General features: G+C 43.8%; 1 protein-coding gene across 5 annotated transcripts in view; it reads right to left on the bottom strand.

Annotated features, from left to right (window-relative positions):
- Dym (dymeclin) overlaps nt 1-17,366 on the bottom strand; it is a 259,589-nt gene that overhangs the window by 176,035 nt on the left and 66,188 nt on the right. For all 5 annotated transcript variants that reach the window (XM_076912452.1, XM_034518362.2, XM_076912453.1 and 2 more), the window contains 2 exons: nt 16,181-16,306; nt 14,074-14,216 (listed from right to left, as the gene is read on the bottom strand). In XM_076912452.1, the coding sequence (XP_076768567.1) occupies nt 14,074-14,216; nt 16,181-16,306 (269 nt within the window). The remainder of the gene's footprint in view (nt 1-14,073; nt 14,217-16,180; nt 16,307-17,366) is intronic.

The following is a 17,366-nucleotide window of genomic DNA, read 5'->3' on the forward strand; positions in this document are numbered from 1 at the left end:
CTTCAAACCACTGAGCAAAGACTATAACATTTTAATGCCCTTGGAACACTAAAATATAACCATTTACTCACTAGTTGAAGAAGGATGTGTGTGCAAGCCATACCTGCTCTGTTACCCCAGCTGTAACCCCAGCATTCAGGAAGCATAGGCAGGAAAGGAGGAGGAAGAACAGTTCAAGGCCAGCTTGGACTGTGTAATAGCCTGTCTCAAAAAACAAGACAAAATTATGCCACATGCCATTCATTTATCTTAAGACAGAGTATCTCTGTAATTAGCTTTGAAAAGTCGTGATCCTCCAGTCTCAGCTTCCTAATGCTAAGATTATAGCCATGAGCCACCAGCTAGAAGTTTTTCTTATACAAGAAACAAAATGAAAATAATATAAACATAGTAATATAGTTAAAATTAAATACTATTATACAACGGAATGCAGCATGAAGTTACAAGCTGGGTAGCAAATGAGCAGACTGATTCATAGCATATATAACAACCTAACTTCAGAAGCTTCGTCCCTACTGACTAGTGTCCATGGTGCTAAAGAGTGTCTCCATGCTGCAGGAGGAGAAAAGTAGCCCTGAGGACCATCCTGCTACCAACCCTGTGACCTACACACAGTGACCTTCCTGCAAGATGTACTGATGCAACCACTGGCTCAACTGTATGGAAGTATCCAGCCTCTTTTTGATTGGATCTAAGGGCTTCTGCTTGGTAGTACTGAAGTGGAAAGAACCAGAGCTAGCTAAGTCCTGGGCCTAGAGAAAACTTAACACATTTATTACACTAAAGGGACATAATGATAAAACTTCTCCTAACGACACACTGTAGCTCAGTACCTCACTCAGCACATACTCGACAGGCTTCTTGCACAGACTCACTACAGGACAGTGTGCAGTGTAACAGCCTTTAGAGCACTCAGTCTTAAATGAGACATCTTCTTCAAAGTTCTTCCCCTCAAGGTTCAAGGAGCCATGCAGAAGAAAAGGTGGACAGATGCTAGGAGCCAGAGGTGGTGGATAGCCTGACTCCAGGGAAGGTGTCTTCCACACAGCAGGACCGATGCATATGAACTCACAGAGACTGTGCACACAGACGGCACAGATTCAAGCCACACAGCCTCCCAGCACTTAGAGGGAAGGAGATTATCGGGTAAGAACTCTAACCAAGAAGCTGTCTGTAATTGATACCCTCTGGCAAAGCAAAGATCAGCTTTCTCCAATGGAGTGTCACTGGGTGCATCAACCACACTGCAGAGTCAACCCCACACCCAGGAGCAGTTGTCCAACACAAAGCTAACTCAGTGGTTTATTTGAGGACTTTTTGTTTTGTTTTGCTATTTTTTCCCTTGTTGGTTTTGTTTTTCCTTTGTTTTGATTTTTATTTGTGTGGGGTGTTTTGGTTTTAATTTTTTTGTTTTTGAGAAGTAGAGAGCTAACATAAAGCTGGGTGGGTACAGAGTTGGGGAAAGGGGAAATATGTCCAAAAATTTTTGTTAAAAAATGAAAACAACAGAATTTAGACCCTTTCATATATCATTATGTGGAACACAGAAACCCTCATCCAAATATCATTGAGTAAAAAAGGAAAATCACTAAAACAAGACTTGTAAACAATGGCATGTCGTATTCGTTTTAGAATGTTGTAAATACACGTATGCCAATCCGCCTGTAAGTGTGCTGACCTGGTCATGCTACGTCATGGAGAAGACTGCAAATGAAGGCAGTTTGCACTCACTGGCTTGCTAGAGTATCAGTCATAGCACAGATGTAGTCTACAGAACTTAAGCAATTACAAACCAGCAAGGACGGCAGGAAGAGGACAGAAGTTCTTGCTCACCCACCCAGAAAACGGGATGCAATCTACAGTGGAACTGCGAATACAGCTCTATAATTTTATTTAAACAAACAAGTTTTAAAAGGAGGAAGAGAAGCGGGGGGGTGGGGGGGGAAGGAGGGGAAGATTTGGCAGATATTGGGGAGAAAAGTAGGAGAGAGAGACAGAGTCAGGGAGGGTGTGGCAGCTAGCCATATGTCAACTTGACAAACAAGCTAAAGTTACTTGAAAGTGGGAGCCTCAGCTGAGCAAATGCCTCCATAAGATGAGGCTGGGGGCAAACCTGTAAGGCATTTTCTTAATCACTGATTGACGAAGAGGGCCCAGCTCACTGTGGGCAGTGCCATCCCTGGGCTGGTGGCCTGTGTTTTATTAGAAAGCAGGCTGAGCAAACAAGTAAGCAGCACTCCTCCATGGCCTCTGCATCAGTTCCTATCTCCAGGTTCCTGCCCTGTTTGAATTCTTGTCCTGTCTTCCTTCAGTGATGAACAGTGGCACAAATAATAAGTCTTTTTCTCCCCAACTTGATTTTGGTCATGGTGTTTCATCACAGCAATAGAAACTCTAACATAGAGGGGAAGGCAGGGAATCTGGCTGATGATTTTGGAGGTAAAAATCACCAACAGCTTGCCACTGCCTACATTGTAGTTTGAACTGGCCCATGATATTGGACCGCACTTCTTCCAAAAGCTCACTTCTTGTAGACCCAAGCCTCTGATCTATGACCAAGAACCTTAATGGAATTGCATTTTCCTGTTGGCAAAAAGAAAAAGAGAAAACTCTCTTTACCAGAAAAATAAAGGAAAGCTACAGTGTGTTTCCTTCTGTTCCTGAGGCCAAATTAAGGAAGGTTCCCAGTGTTTTCTTAAATTATAGTCCTTGGGTCTTCCAAATAAGCTCTGAAAGTAAAGTTAAGCTAGCAAAAAGTAAAAAGAATTCAAGTTAACTAAAAAAAAAATAAATCTGGGGCTGGAGAGACGGCTCAGCAGTTAAGAGCTCTTCCTGCAGTTCCAGGAAGCCAGAGCTTCTGAACCCACACAGCTCACAAGTGACTACAACTCCAGTTCTAGATTTGACTCTTCTGCCTCTGTGGGTACCTACATACATGAGTCACACGCCCTCAACAGACACATGACAAAGAAACAAACAAACAAAGAAGTCTTTTTTTGTTTTGTTTTTTGAGACAGGGTTTCTTTGTATAACCCTGGCTGTCCTGGAACTCACTCTGTAGAACAGGCTGGCCTTGAACTCAGAAATCCACCTGCCTCTGCCTCCCAAGTGCTGGGATTAAAGGCATGCGCCCCCACTGCCTGGTGAAAAGAAGTCTTAAAAAAAGAAGAAAGGAATCTATTGTTGATACCATTTTGAGGTTCTAAGTTAAATATATTTATTCTCCAGGACACAGGTGTGACAGACAGGAGCACTGTGAACCTACTAAACATCAAGGAAGAAAGTGGCTAGCTTGCCAGCTTCTGGGTAAGAGGCAGACAAGAAGCCACTGCTGTGGATAAAAGCAGTGTCACAGAGAGAAGATGACGCACTGAAAAGTCACAGAAGAGGTGAGGTGAAATCTGATGGCAAAGTCACTAAGAATCTTACCTGCAGAATAAGCCCAGGACTCTCAGAGTTCAAACCCAGTTGCAGGCATAACTGAACCTGGGTCTTTTAGAGACAAGGAGGGATGGGTGAGTGGAAGGGAGGTGCTCCCTGAATCAGTGAGCTGTGGCTTGCTACCATCTTGACAGGAAACCTATAACTTACAACTGAGTTAGGGGCTGGGCAGTGGGAGACAGCCTCAGGGTGAAATGAGCCCTGGGAAGCAGCCATGGAAGCAGACCCTGACATACAGAAAGATGGTCATGGCAGGCCAGTCTCAGTGAAGTGTGTAGGGAAGAAAGGCAGCCCTGTACTCAGAGCCTAGGTGGATCTAGATCTGGAAAACATCTGCCAGGGGCTGACTGCGGGTCTGAGAACTTGGAAGCTCCAGTAGTCTACTGACCTCCAGAGCCTCACAGCTCCAGACAGGCAATCAGTGCATAAAAGTTCATAAGGTCTGAGGATCGATACAGATATCTGCCTGTAGAGATTCCAGTGCTATGACTGCCTCCCTCACTCCTGGTGGACTTGGGAAATATCCCCAACTACACCATTACCCACACAAAGGATGTGGTGGTTTGGATGAGATGTCCCTCACAGTTTGGGCTTTTGAAGTCTTAGGCCTCAGACAGACTGGGTAGGATTAGGAGGTGTGTGTGGCCTTGCTGGAGGAAGACTGTCACTGGGGGCAGACTCTGACAGTCATTCCAGTTTGCTCTCTGCTTCCTGTTTGCAGGTTGGGATGTGAAGCCTCAGCTCTCAGTTTCCAGTTCTCGTCGATATGCCTGCTGCCACACTTCCCACTGTCATGATGGAGTCTTATCTATATGGTGTCTTGGTCATGGTGTTTTAAGACAGCAAAAGAAAAGTAGCTAAGGAAGACTAAGGCAGGTGCTGAGAGAGGACTGCTGCCGTGACAGGCCTGAGCACGTCTGTGGGGGGATGTGGGAGGCTGGAACACTGAAAGAGGAACTTGAGTATCGGAGCCATGTGGACTGGAGAGGCCCAGCTCACGAGGTTTCAGGGGGAACAAGATTAGCAAGTGGCCTAATGATCATCCTTGTGATAGTTTTTGGCAAAGAATATTAGGCTGCTTTCTGGCCTTGTCCCAAGAACTTGTCTAAGGCTAAATTAAATTGTAAGTCACAATTCCTTTGGCAGAGGAGATTTTAAGACAGCCTAATAGAATGTGGTTATAGTGATCACGCTTATGCAGGTCTACAAGGAAAAGGAGTGAGTTGGGCAAAAAAAAGAAAACGTAGTTTCAGAAGGACAAACAGCACTGGGAACCTCAGTGCGGCAGCCAAGGCTTGTGCTGAAAAACATGGAGGTAAGACCAGCGTGAAAATGTAGAGACCATGATTGTAGCCCAAATTCAGGCATAAACCAGATACACATTAAAACATAAGGAATAAGTAAAGTGTTAGATGTTTTAAAATTGTGATTATACATTGTAATAAAAAAAAAACCCCAGTGAACTGTGTTTCACACAAAACGTGGATTTCAAAAATATAAACAAAAATACAAAATGCATTCCACATGATTCCGTGAACGTAAAGGTCAAACACAGACAAACTGGTCTGCAGGAGCAGATTACTGGTGGGGAAAAGAGGATGGACCAGGGCGAAGGCTTCACAGATGCCATGATGAAGCCCGTCACTTGGTGTGCACTGAAAACAGTCTACAGTTTTATAAGTGGGGATTCTGGTTTCTTTGCTGATGGAAAGAAAAATCATAAGGAAAATGGGTACGAAAAGATTCTGGTTACACTAGAACCATTTAACTTAACTCTGCATGCTGATTTTATGATAATTTATTGAGTTAAATGCTAATCATCTATACTCTTGCTCATGTTCCACTTAACAAACGTCTTTCCCTAGCCTGGTGTGGTGGGCCATGTCTTTAGCCCCAGCACTCAGGAGGCAGGAGCACGCAGATGTCTGAGTTCGCAGACAGCCTGAGAAACAGTACAGAGTGAGTCCCAAGACAGCTAGGACTACACAGGAAGCCCAGTCTTGAAACCGCCTTCTAAGTACCCCCATTTAAAAGTCTTTTCCACTAAGAAAAGAAAAACAACACAGTGTACATTCAATCCACAGTGCAAAGCTGGGCCACCCCTGCCTGGCTATGTCTAGACTCTCGGTTTTCCTACACCTCTTCTGCCCAAAACTGTGGCAGGCAAAACCATCTAGACATGGTCACCTTACAGGGAACTTCCCTTCTTCACCGTTGTTTAGTTACTGTGCACCACTATAATCTATCTCTGTTTTTATTATAGTAAATAGGAAAATAGCAAGGCTTTCAATTTTCAAGTTTTGCAAATTAATTTTTGTGATATGTAAAAATATGCATATGAAATTCTTTATTTTTGCCAAATAAAAATCAAGATTGAAGTCTGAATTATTTATGATTTTGCTATAAACAGTTAACATACTAATTTCATATACTAAAAGATGTAAAGAATAATTAATACCCATACCCAGAAAGAATTAATTTACAATCTACAAATAAAAGTTTTCCACTCTCAAATCTTAAGCGAATTGCCTATGTTAGCACTTATGAAAAGAGTGCACAATAACAAAGGCCTCCAAACATGACAAAGCACTCCTACTGTTAGGTTATTTTTCTGCACTGCCTCCAGATGCAAAGAAAGGCCAGGACGGGTTCCACGTGAGATCACCGTAGGCAAAGGCAGGAGGACGCCAATAACTCTGCTCCCTGACGGCAAGGGACATTCTGAGAAAGATGGCTGGAGCTGTTTCTAAACCACCCCAGCTATGCTGGTAACAGCAAGAAGACAGCCTCTGAAGCTGCTGAACCAGGCCTTAACAAAGACAGCTACAGCATCATCTCTACAAGGCAGGGCTGGGCCGAGAGCTGGAGAGGCACTGAGAAGCAGACGCTTTGACATGGGAAGATGCATGTAGATATTTTAAAAAAGAAGATTTAAAAGTAATGAATTTAGAGGTTACCAAGACATGAACAATCAGCAAATGAAAATAATGTGTAGTAAGTGGAGGAAAGAGAATGCAGGATTTAAAGGCCGGAAATTCTCCTGGGGTTGTGCCCTATCCTGACAGCATTGAATGAACAAGCAGGTTCAGGCTGGAGAGGAGGCTTGTTTCTTATCTGAGGATCACAAAAGTAGAAAGCAGCACCAGGCTGACATTGGCACCCACCTCAGTCCATCTGTCAGAAAGTCAATGTTGCACGCCACCCCAGGTTTCCTGAGAGAAGAGCGGGAGCCCTGCCATACACAAGGACAGGGCCCCCACTCCCTCCTTTCCTTCAGCATAATGAAACCCACTGTGCTTCAGGGAGTTTGTAAGGTTGCCCAGGCTTAACTAGCTCTCAGAAAGAAAAAAAATCTACTTAAAACCAGTGGAACCACAGAATTTTTCTAAAAATGTCTTGCACTGAAATCAAAGATTGAAAAAGGTTAACCATCTATATACAAGCAAACACAAGGGCATAAGAACCAGCAGAGCTGGCCCTCTGATACCAATGTGGACTTCTTTGTCATCTCTTTTATAAGGTAAAAACAAAGAAAATATTACCAATTCTCTGTTTCCCATCAATTTCTAAGAAATCCATTTCCCTGAAACAGACTTACCCACCTCTATTAATAAGAAACACAGTTCTGCATGACAGCTTCTCAAGACACAAATGATACTATCAAGTCACCACAGTTAGCAAACACTTAAAAATGTATCCACATTTTTACTGATATTCTTATATCAAAAGTATTATTATTATTAATAGCATAATTTTAAATACTTTAAACCTTTTACTAATCTCATCTACTGAAAAATGGCAACGTGCAGGTCTTATGACATCAGAAAAACAATGCATCATAAAATTTACAAACCATGCACGAAAATCAGAGGTGTGCTTTAAAAGATTACATTGATGGGATAGTCAATAAAGCTTAAAGACCGCCACACTCAAGGGACCAGGGGCGGGTGAGCAGAAAGAAGACACGCTGAGGTGAAGACAGCAATATCCTCACAGCTAATGACACATACGAATTATCAAAGAAAGCTCCTTAAGCATTTGCATTCACCCAGCTTTCCAGGAGAAGCACTCAAACCCGAGGAGGTTCCGATCCTACTCCCACGACGGCATTCTGCAGGCCCATTCCGACTCCAGTGTAGGCTCCCTCAACCACGGTCCTTCCTCTGTCCTTCCACAGAGCCCACACCCAAGAGGAAAGAGCAACTGCACGAAGCCACAAGTGGTGTTTCTACTTGTTTTATTCCACAGGCTCTGCCTACTATGGCACTGCATTTACATTTCTTGACAGACAGCCCTTACTAGGCATTGGCCCCTTGTGCTTCATTCCTTCAGCAAACACTCAGTTATCCTCTTGGAGGTCTTACTCGGTTTGTCCTGTGATGTAATAAATTTCTGTCGCTATATTCAAGATGCCTATAATTTTTATAAAGATTTATTATAGATGTGTGTATGTTTTGCCCTTATGTATGCCCGTGTCCTAAAACTGGAGTTACAGATGATTGTGAGCCACCATGTGAATGGTGAGACTCTAACCTAGGCCCTTCAGAAAAACATCAAATACTCTTAGTCACTGAGCCATCTCTCAAGCCCTGTGGTATCTAGAACTTTGAGAGAAAAATACAGAAAGTAATGTCATTATTATAGTGTGACATAGTAAGTTTCAACCTCTGTAGGGGAGCTTTCATCAGAAAGTTGGGGGGATGTGTGGATTTACAAGCATCCCCCATAGGTAGACCTGGACGTTCAGCTGTAGCTGTGAATTACAGAAGGGAAGAAAGTAAGGCCAGGTTACACAGCCTCAACAATCTGAAGGACAACATACAGTCCTTTCTTCCTTTCCTATAAATGAATAGCATAAAACTATGTAATGTAATGTAGCCAGGCAGTGGTGGCGCACGCCTTTAATCTCAGCGCTTGGGAGGCAGAGGCAGGTGGATTTCTGAGTTCGAGGCCAGCCTGGTCTACAGAGTGAGTTCCAGGACAGCCAGGGCTACACAGAGAAACCCTGTCTTGAAAAACAAAACAACAACAACAACAAAAAAAAGAGGCCAGCAGGGCAGATCTCCCATGGTAAGACAGTGACTTTGAAAGATGTGACACAAAGCTGTCTGGTTCCCATGAGAGGACAGCAAGCCAGGAGGAGGATCCACACCAAGCTTGCTGGCGTCATGATATTAGACTGTAAGTTCTAAAACCATGTGAAACAAACAGCAGTCCTTAAGGCTGCCAGGACCACTGTGCTTTGTTACAGCACCTCAAGCCAGGACAGACGCTAACAACACCCATCAGGCTACACATAACAAATCATAGACGTGAGAGTCACTGGCCACTTGTTTATAAAACATGTTTAATGGCGTAGGGTGATGTGTTTAGAGACGAAGAGTCACCAATTGCTTTACTGGTTGTCACCAAGATCACTGATATCGTGGGTTAGATGAATGTTTGAAGTATTTATTATAATTTGAATTAAATCAGCATGAAATTTTCTCTACTAAATAAAGTCTTGGGCTAATTTTCTAAGTAGTCGTCAGCACACACAGGGCTGGGAGGACAGCTCAGCTGGCAAAGTGCTTTTCTGTGAGCACAAGAACCTGAGTTCCATCCACAGTGCCCACATAAAAGGCTGGCATGGTGGTTTGCCCTTGTAGTCCCAGAACCGGGGATCCCTGGGACACACTAGCCAGCCAGTCTAGCCTAAGTTGTTCCTGAGGATGACACAAAAGGTTTTCCTCTGGCCTCCACACACATACTTAAAAGAAGCAAACATAAAAGTCCTCAGATGAGTTGAAATGGTACCGTGGCAACTGTTGCCAAGGTAAGTTCATTTAGGAAGGAATAAATTTCTTGTGGAAATATCTATTTAATAATCAAATTTTCCTTTCTGTCACTGACAAAATTTTGCACCACATAAAACAAAAAGCCAGCTGGACACAAAGCAAGAATGTGGCAGGCATATTCATTAATCAGTCTTTTAAAACTTTTTTTTACATGATTTAAAGTTTAAGCAGACCAGAAACATAGACGCTCTGAGTTTTAACACTGTCATAACAGAAATGTCTCTAGGGTTATCCAATCACTTCCATTCTAATTCTATTTTATACTGGTCTACTTGTTTTCACCACTAAACACCCGCAGAGCATCAGGACTGACAGCAAGTCATTTGCATGAGGACAGATGTCATGGTTTTAGATGAGATTTTATACACTTTACCTCTTCCATTCCTTACAAACCCAGAACAAAAGGTCTCCTATTTATCAGTGTTAGAAATCAGTCAATGAAATTTAGCAGTCAGGGAGGAGCTGAAGAAATAGCTCAGTAGTTACCAACACCTGCTGCTCTTCTTGAGAACCAGAGTTCAGTTCCCAGCACCTACATCTGGTGGCTCACAACACCTATTAACTCTAGCTCCAGGAAATCCAACACTTCCTCTTGCTTCTGCATGCACACACAAAAAGACACACAAACACACAGGCAGGCAGACACACACACATAAATAAATCTAAAAAAAAAAGTTGATACTGATAAACAAGGCCTCATCACTGAGAAAACACATCAGAATGAGTTCAGCTAAGCCCACTAATGCTACCTCTACCTCAGTAATTACTATGACTGGCTGAGCCCCTGCAACGAGTAAGGGACCCTGAGGATGAATTTGGGAACTGTGATACTGAAACAGTGATTCAGTGATACTGAAACGGGATGAGGAACATTCTAAATGTCCAGTGTTAGCACCAGACCCCACTCCTTATCTCTGGATTAGGAATGCCAAGATCTAGTTGCAGTGCAAACAGGTAGACAGATGAATAGATTTTTAAAAGTATGTCAGGTGATTCTAGAATTCTGTGATTAGCTTAAAAGATAAATCAGCTGTAAATTAATATAATACATTAATTTTAAAAAATGGAAGCACTCATTCCAAAACAGTGATACATCAATTGAGTCTTTGTCTATACTGACATCATAGTGCTATAAATGATTTCTTGTACTATAACACTATGAATGTACATTTATCTGCATGTATTATAACAAAATAAAGTACTATATTAATTTACAATTCATTCTAGCCAATTTTGAGTAAAAGAAATCACTTGATGCATCTGAAAAAGCTTTTTTAAAACAACTATATGTGACTTGTCATTACTCTCAATAACAGAAACAAACAAAAACTCTAGTTGTATCTTTGCAGTATGAGCAATTCCTACAGTGTTTCTCCTCCTCTGAGCTACCACCACCCTGGCACCTGAGGAATGGGAGAGTGGCTCACTGTTCTAGAAAGAAGACAAGCAAGCACTACATCCTAGGACTAAGTCGGAAGAGAGACACCAACGAAAATCAATTACAGGAAAACCTAACTGTGAATCAGGGCGGTGGCTCACTCCTGTCACCAACACTTGAGGCTGGGGCAGACAGAACGCTGTGAACTCATGCCGGCACAGCAGGGCTAGCATAAGATCATCAACAAAATAAAACAAAACTTAAGTACAACACTTCACTTGTGAGGAGCGAACAAGGACCCCCTCCTCACTCAGCACCACTACACTCTGGTTACAGGAGATGCCCCTGAAGGAGTAAGGCTGTGCTGCACGGAACCTACCTTCAAGTGGCTTAAAGAGCAAGTGTGGGACCAAGTATATGACAGAGAATACAATGGCAAACAAAACAAGAGTGGGGGGGGGGGGGTGGAAAGAAGTGGGTTTTATACTATTTTACTCTTGGAGGTTTCTGCATGTGTAAACTGATTTCCAGATAAGAAGTTTCTTTTTTCAATGAGGAGAGAGATAAAATTTAAAACAGCAAATGTTGATCGTCCCTAAAGACAGTTATAGATAGTTGGAAATTCATCCCACCATTCTCTAACCCTGTATATCCTTGAAATTGCACAACATAAAACAGGAGAAAAGAAAGCCCGAGCGGATTGGATCACGCAGGTAAAGCAGCTGCAGAGGCAAACAGGCAGGACTCAGACAGTGACAGGAAACATTTCGATGACAAGGTGCACACCTCAGCACAGACACAAACTAGCACTGGTTGTCTTGGCTGCTGCTCTCTTTGTGTCCTGGGCTGGGCTCAAGTTACTGCTGATCCTTTTGCCTCAGCCTCTTGAATTCAGGAACTAAAGACAAAACGGCCACCATTCCCAGGTACATATTAGCTTTTAGCATTTAATCTTATCCAAGTATTTACTGACAATCCACAGATGTTATGTGGAGAGCCAGGTGTGGCAGTGCTTGCCTGTTGTTCCAGCACTCAGAAAGCAGAGGCAGGAGGATTATGGGTTAGAGGTCAGCCTGGGATATAGCCCAGAGAGCTGGTAAATCAAGCAGCCTTCCCACTCATGACATATGAATGTAAGTTATGGGGGAAGGATAAAACAGGAAAAACAGCAAAGGCTGCAGAGTCACACAGAGCTCAGGCAAAGGCAAGCTCACCTCATTCCTCTCAGATCGTACAACAGTCAGCCAACAGTCCTCCTGTATCTGACAAGCAGAAGCATCTACATGACAACACTAGCCAGACTTAGTGGGTTATGAAAAGGAAAGAAGACAAAGACACCAAGTGTGGTGGGGCCATGCTGGGGAGGATAAGGAAGGGCTGGATAGAGATGATCGTGTTTCATTGCATGTTTGTGTGTGACATTCTTGAGGATGAAGAGCAACAGACAGTGGGTTTTCACTGAGTGAAGAACTAGAGTGACTCAGAAGGTTCTGGGTGGCACCCGGGTCTAGTGTAAGGACCTACCTCTTGCCTTGCCAGTGTTAACAAAACTACTATATAAAAGTAATTTTATGGGGGTGGAGTTATGCCCCATTCTAGAATAAAAGACACAGAAACCTGGCATTTTTATTAATCAGCTGTAATCCTAAATGGAGCAGGTACTGAGCTGTTCTAACTACATCACAGCCCCATGTTACTTGCCAGCTGAGTCTTGCTCTGTTTGCTCTGCTCTATGTGTGTCCTCAGGGCAATTTTCTCTTGGCCACGTGCTCATGGCCCATCCTGCCTCATGGGGACCTCCTCCTTCTACCTCCATTCCCCTTCTCGTGGTCCCTGAGACCCCCTACTGCATCTCAGGACCCATCTTCCTCTCTTTCCTGGTCAGTCACAGGCTCCAGCCTCTTACTATCTAATCATAAATTATTAGGGAACATTCTTTACAGTACATTGGTTGATACGATGCCCATGTCCAGACTGCAGCCTGATCCTGGGGCCCAGAACTCAGCCTCTGAACACACAGTGCACAAGATAGTTGGGGAGGGGAGGGGGAGGGGGAGGGGGAGGGGGAGGGAGAGAGGGAGAGAGGGAGAGAGGGAGAGAGGGAGAGAGGGGGAGAGGGGGAGGGGGAAGGGAAGAGGGAGAGGAGGAAAGGGAGAGGGGGAGGGGGAGAAGGAGAGGGAGAGCGAGAGGGGGAAAGGGGGAGAGGGGGAGAGAGGGAGAGAGGGAGAAAGGGGGAGGGGGGAGGGGGGGAGGGGGAGAGGGGGAGAGGGGGAGAGGGGGAGGGAGAGGGAGAGGGAGGGGAGGGGAGGGGAGGGGAGGGGAGGGGAGGGGAGGGGAGGAGAGGAGAGGAGAGGAGAGGAGAGGAGAGGAGAGGAGAGGAGAGGAGAGGAAAAAGGAGAGGAAAAAGGAAAGGAAAAAGGAAAGGAAAGAAAAGGAAAAAGGAAAGGAGGGGAGGGGAGGGGAGGAAGGAAGGAAGGAAGGAAGGAAGGAAGGAAGGAAGGAAGGAAGGAAACACCAACAGCCCAGTTCCGTCTTCCTGAGAGTCTTCTTGCCATGCTGCCTTCAGGCCTCACCTGAGCAGTGCTGTGTGGGGTGGGGGGCAAAGGCAGGCCAATCTACAAAGTCCAGCTGCTTACTGATCAGTTGCTTAAATCACAAAGCAAGTCTGAGACTTTTTAGTGAGAAGCTGGCAAGCCTCATGGTAAAGTAAACTGCTGCACTGTGCTGCCCACTCCCATCCATGTTGCTACTAGCTTGGATACAGGCAGGAGACTGCCGGGATGCCAGGCTACTTCTCCTTTAGAATGAGGCCCACATTCTCAGCTGTGTTAGCTCAGAGCCCACCCCATTCTCAGAAGGGACCACAAAGGCACCATGTGCTGCCCTCACCTGCAGCTCTGAACTCTGCAGCAGACATGATGCCTACTATGAGAGAGGAAAGGGCTTTTCTTCAGCAACTCCATCCCATGCTGCTGCAAAGTTAGTTACAAACTTTTCCAAATCTCCCAAGTTGTCACTGAACAAAGCTCTGAGATTATGCAATGAAACCCCAACCAATGGAGCCTCTACGCAGAAAGATGTTTCTTACAATGCACACAGCGAAAAACAACCAACGGCTTGATTTTACTTTCTCTTCATAACTAGACCTTGTATAATATCCATATTTACATATAAACATTAGTCTTGAAAAATTATGTTCTATAGTGAAATAATCTATTCATTATTTGCATACATTTAATATGAATCACCACAGAGAATGGAAGGATTCCTATTTTAATTACTTTGCACACTTACATTTAGCCAGCTGCACACACCACTAAAATGGCTAATGGCGGCAGCAGCCAAGTGAGAGAAGAGAGCTGCTGTGGGTAAGTAGAAGAGGTCCCACAGAAAGAGGGTGTGACGTCTAGGACTTACTTGCCACTCCTGACGCCAGTCCATACAGCAGTCCTCCCCCATCCGACTGCTGAGGGAAGACATGGGTTCCCGGTGGAGGTGGCTTTTCTTGTCTGATAAAGTTATACAATAAGGTTTTCACAAGTTTGCTGGTGTAGGGAAGACTACATAGAAAGGGTAAAAAAAAGGAAAATCAAACTCCTGTTCATAGAGTCACTAATTCTGCATAACATCACAGACTACGTCAGTCACTAGTACCTCCTCAGAGACAGTGGCAGCATCTCACAACCTGACTCAAGCCCTGACCCTGGCGCTGCCTCCCACCACACCAGAAGGCACGAATAAAACCATTAAAACATAAGCATCTGTTACCTTGTTTGTAATTTACACAAAATTACAAGCAATTATAAATTTAGTGGATAATACAGTATAGCCAGCAACTGAAAGAAGGTTGTTACATAGAAATCAGCAGAGAAACATGAAAACTAAATAACAATAAGATTCATGTTTTAAGCACAAAACTCCAGTTATTCAATTATTGGTGACAAGGTAATTTCTATCCTTTCCGGTCCACTTGTAGATTTTTGCATGTATTACTGATGACCATGGCTTCTTCAATAAACCACAAGAACCAGAGAAAGAATATTCTGCTTAAGTATTTGACATTATAATGATACTATAAAAACCAAAGACTAACAAAGTAAAACTACTAATGTCCTCCCCATCTATGAAAAATACAACCTTTATATTTGTAGCACTGTAAGAAATACAGTTCTAAACTCTCGCATGTCAACTGTCACCTGAAGGCCAGGTTATTCCACTGTTGTTAGGGTTTAGAGCAGAGTCTCCAAAGCCTGGGCCCTTCCCCCTTCTTGTCAGTGACTTTCAGATGTCACCTGCACAGGTTCCAGTATGGTTTGTCTCCTTTGCAAATCACATCAGAGTTCAATCCTCATTATGAGGCAGGAAGATGGTGGAAATTAAGACTCACTATGGTGTTTGGCAGTGGAGCCTGTCGGTTAGGTCAGAAGATAAGTCTGGAGCTCCTATGACCAATCCCAGTAGCTTTTCAATAAGCAAGACCCACAGACTGGCTTGCCTCTTGCTGCACAAGGCCCAGTGATACCTTGGAAGTCTTCCAGTAAGAAGAAGGTCACCAGATGCAGTCTCAACCTTGGACCCTGGGGTCTCTTTTCTGTGTGACTTACCCAAAGGCTCTACAGGAGCCTGTGAACATGCTGTAGTGTAAGCATGGCAGCAAGGCAGGCAGAGAGGAGGCAGTGCTACGGACGCCCTTCACTCATAACAATCGACAAGTACTCTACCCACAGCCGTGTTCCCAGAACTTACAGATAACTTTAACAAAAGCTAACTTATTCTAAAGACTTGTTTGACTTAAACCTTATTGAAAATTTTGTCAACAGAAGGTAGGGTGTGTTTACTGCAAGTATTTTTATCCACATTCCCATAAGCGTCTGCTACATAGGAAGCTCCATATGTGTTTAGCATGCAGTAAATAAGTAGATGCTCATTAAATTACAACAGTGAAGGGGCCACTGGCATAGTCTCAACAAAAGGTGACCAGACACAGATCGGACCATAAAAGTCAGCCCTTCAAATTCACAAGGACCACATTCTCAGATTATGCATGCACTATTTCAACCAATTACAAACTGAAAATACTCAGGGAAAAAAATATCTTATCTATATTGAATTTTACTCTCTCAATATTTTCCAAACAATTCAGCATATCAGTTATTTACAAAGCATTCTTCACATTGTGTTAGGAACTATATGTCATCTAGGATTTAAAGCATACAGGAGGACTCTGCCATTGGAATATGCAGAGAAGACTTGACAGAGGAGGAGGAAGAAAGAAGAGAAGACAGCAGGCTGTTGCACAAAGCAACCATTACAGGCACCAATGAACTGGGGGATGAGGCAGAGTACAGAGGGAACAGGAACCAGAATGTGGCCTCGTCTTGTGTTGGATATGAAGTAACAACAGAACAGGAAGAGATGTCAGGTTGGTAAACGACAACACCCATGAGAAGATGATGCTAAAAATAGCAGATTAAATATCACGGTGGCTGTTCCTTAAGAGGGACAAGGTGAGAACGTAACGTACCATGGACCTTGCATCAGGTACTTGTGACTGATGCTCTGCCGCAGAACCTCCTTGTGGAAGAGCTGGCAGGAAAGGAAGACGACCATTGCTGAGACGGCCTCTACTGATATCTCATACGTAATATCCCTGAAGACATGGGGGAAACAGAGTCACAATCAGTCTGGAAGATTAAACAGTGCTCTTCTCACATAAACTGTTCATTTAAGCAGCTGAATCTATATATTCAAATATTTCAGATTATTTTTTTTTTAAAAAGCTTAAGATAAAAGTTCACTCAAGCCAACATATTAAATCCCTTTCCAGGCATCCGCTCTTCTATTTGGACCTGACACCCCACTGTTTTCCTACTTTGCAGTTCCCATGTCTATTAGTCTACTGGTGTAGGGGAGGAAGAGCAGCAGCTCTCAAGATCTGCTCGCAGTGGCAATATCCACGCTGACCCCTGTGCCTGTCCCTCGTCACTAACAACAGCAACCAATACACAGCAAGAAAGGCAGAGAGAAGGCCATGATCTCTGAATCAGAACGGTGTATCCGCTTCATCTCTAATGTGTGACACCTCAGGCAAACTGTGAATGTTCAGCAGGACACCAACAGTAATCATGTGATCAAGGGCTGTGGGGTAGAGACAAGATCCCAGCAGCTCTGGCAAGCCAGCCTACCCAAATTAATAAGCACTCAGCTTAATGAGAATCCCAGTGTCAAAGGAATAAAGCTAAGGGTGATAAAAAGACATCAATGTCCTCTCACTTCATGGATGTACACCCCACACACATGTGCACATCCATGCATACAACAAATACACATATACACAGAGATAGAGGCGCACATAAAGACATACACACACAGGCACATGCACACACAGACACACACAGACACACATATACAGACACACATACACAGATACACACAGGCATACATACACAGGCACATGCACACACAGACACACATACACACAGATACATGCAGGCATACACACACAGATACATGCAGGCATACACACACAGACACACATACACAGATACATGCAGGCATACACACACAGACACACATACACAGATACATGCAGGCATACACACACAGGCACATGCATACACAGATACACACACACATACACAGATACACACACACACATACACAGATACATGCAGGCATACACACACAGGCATATGCACACACAAAAACAA

Source organism: Arvicanthis niloticus, chromosome 14 (assembly GCF_011762505.2).
Source record: "Arvicanthis niloticus isolate mArvNil1 chromosome 14, mArvNil1.pat.X, whole genome shotgun sequence".
Taxonomy (NCBI): domain Eukaryota; kingdom Metazoa; phylum Chordata; class Mammalia; order Rodentia; family Muridae; genus Arvicanthis; species Arvicanthis niloticus.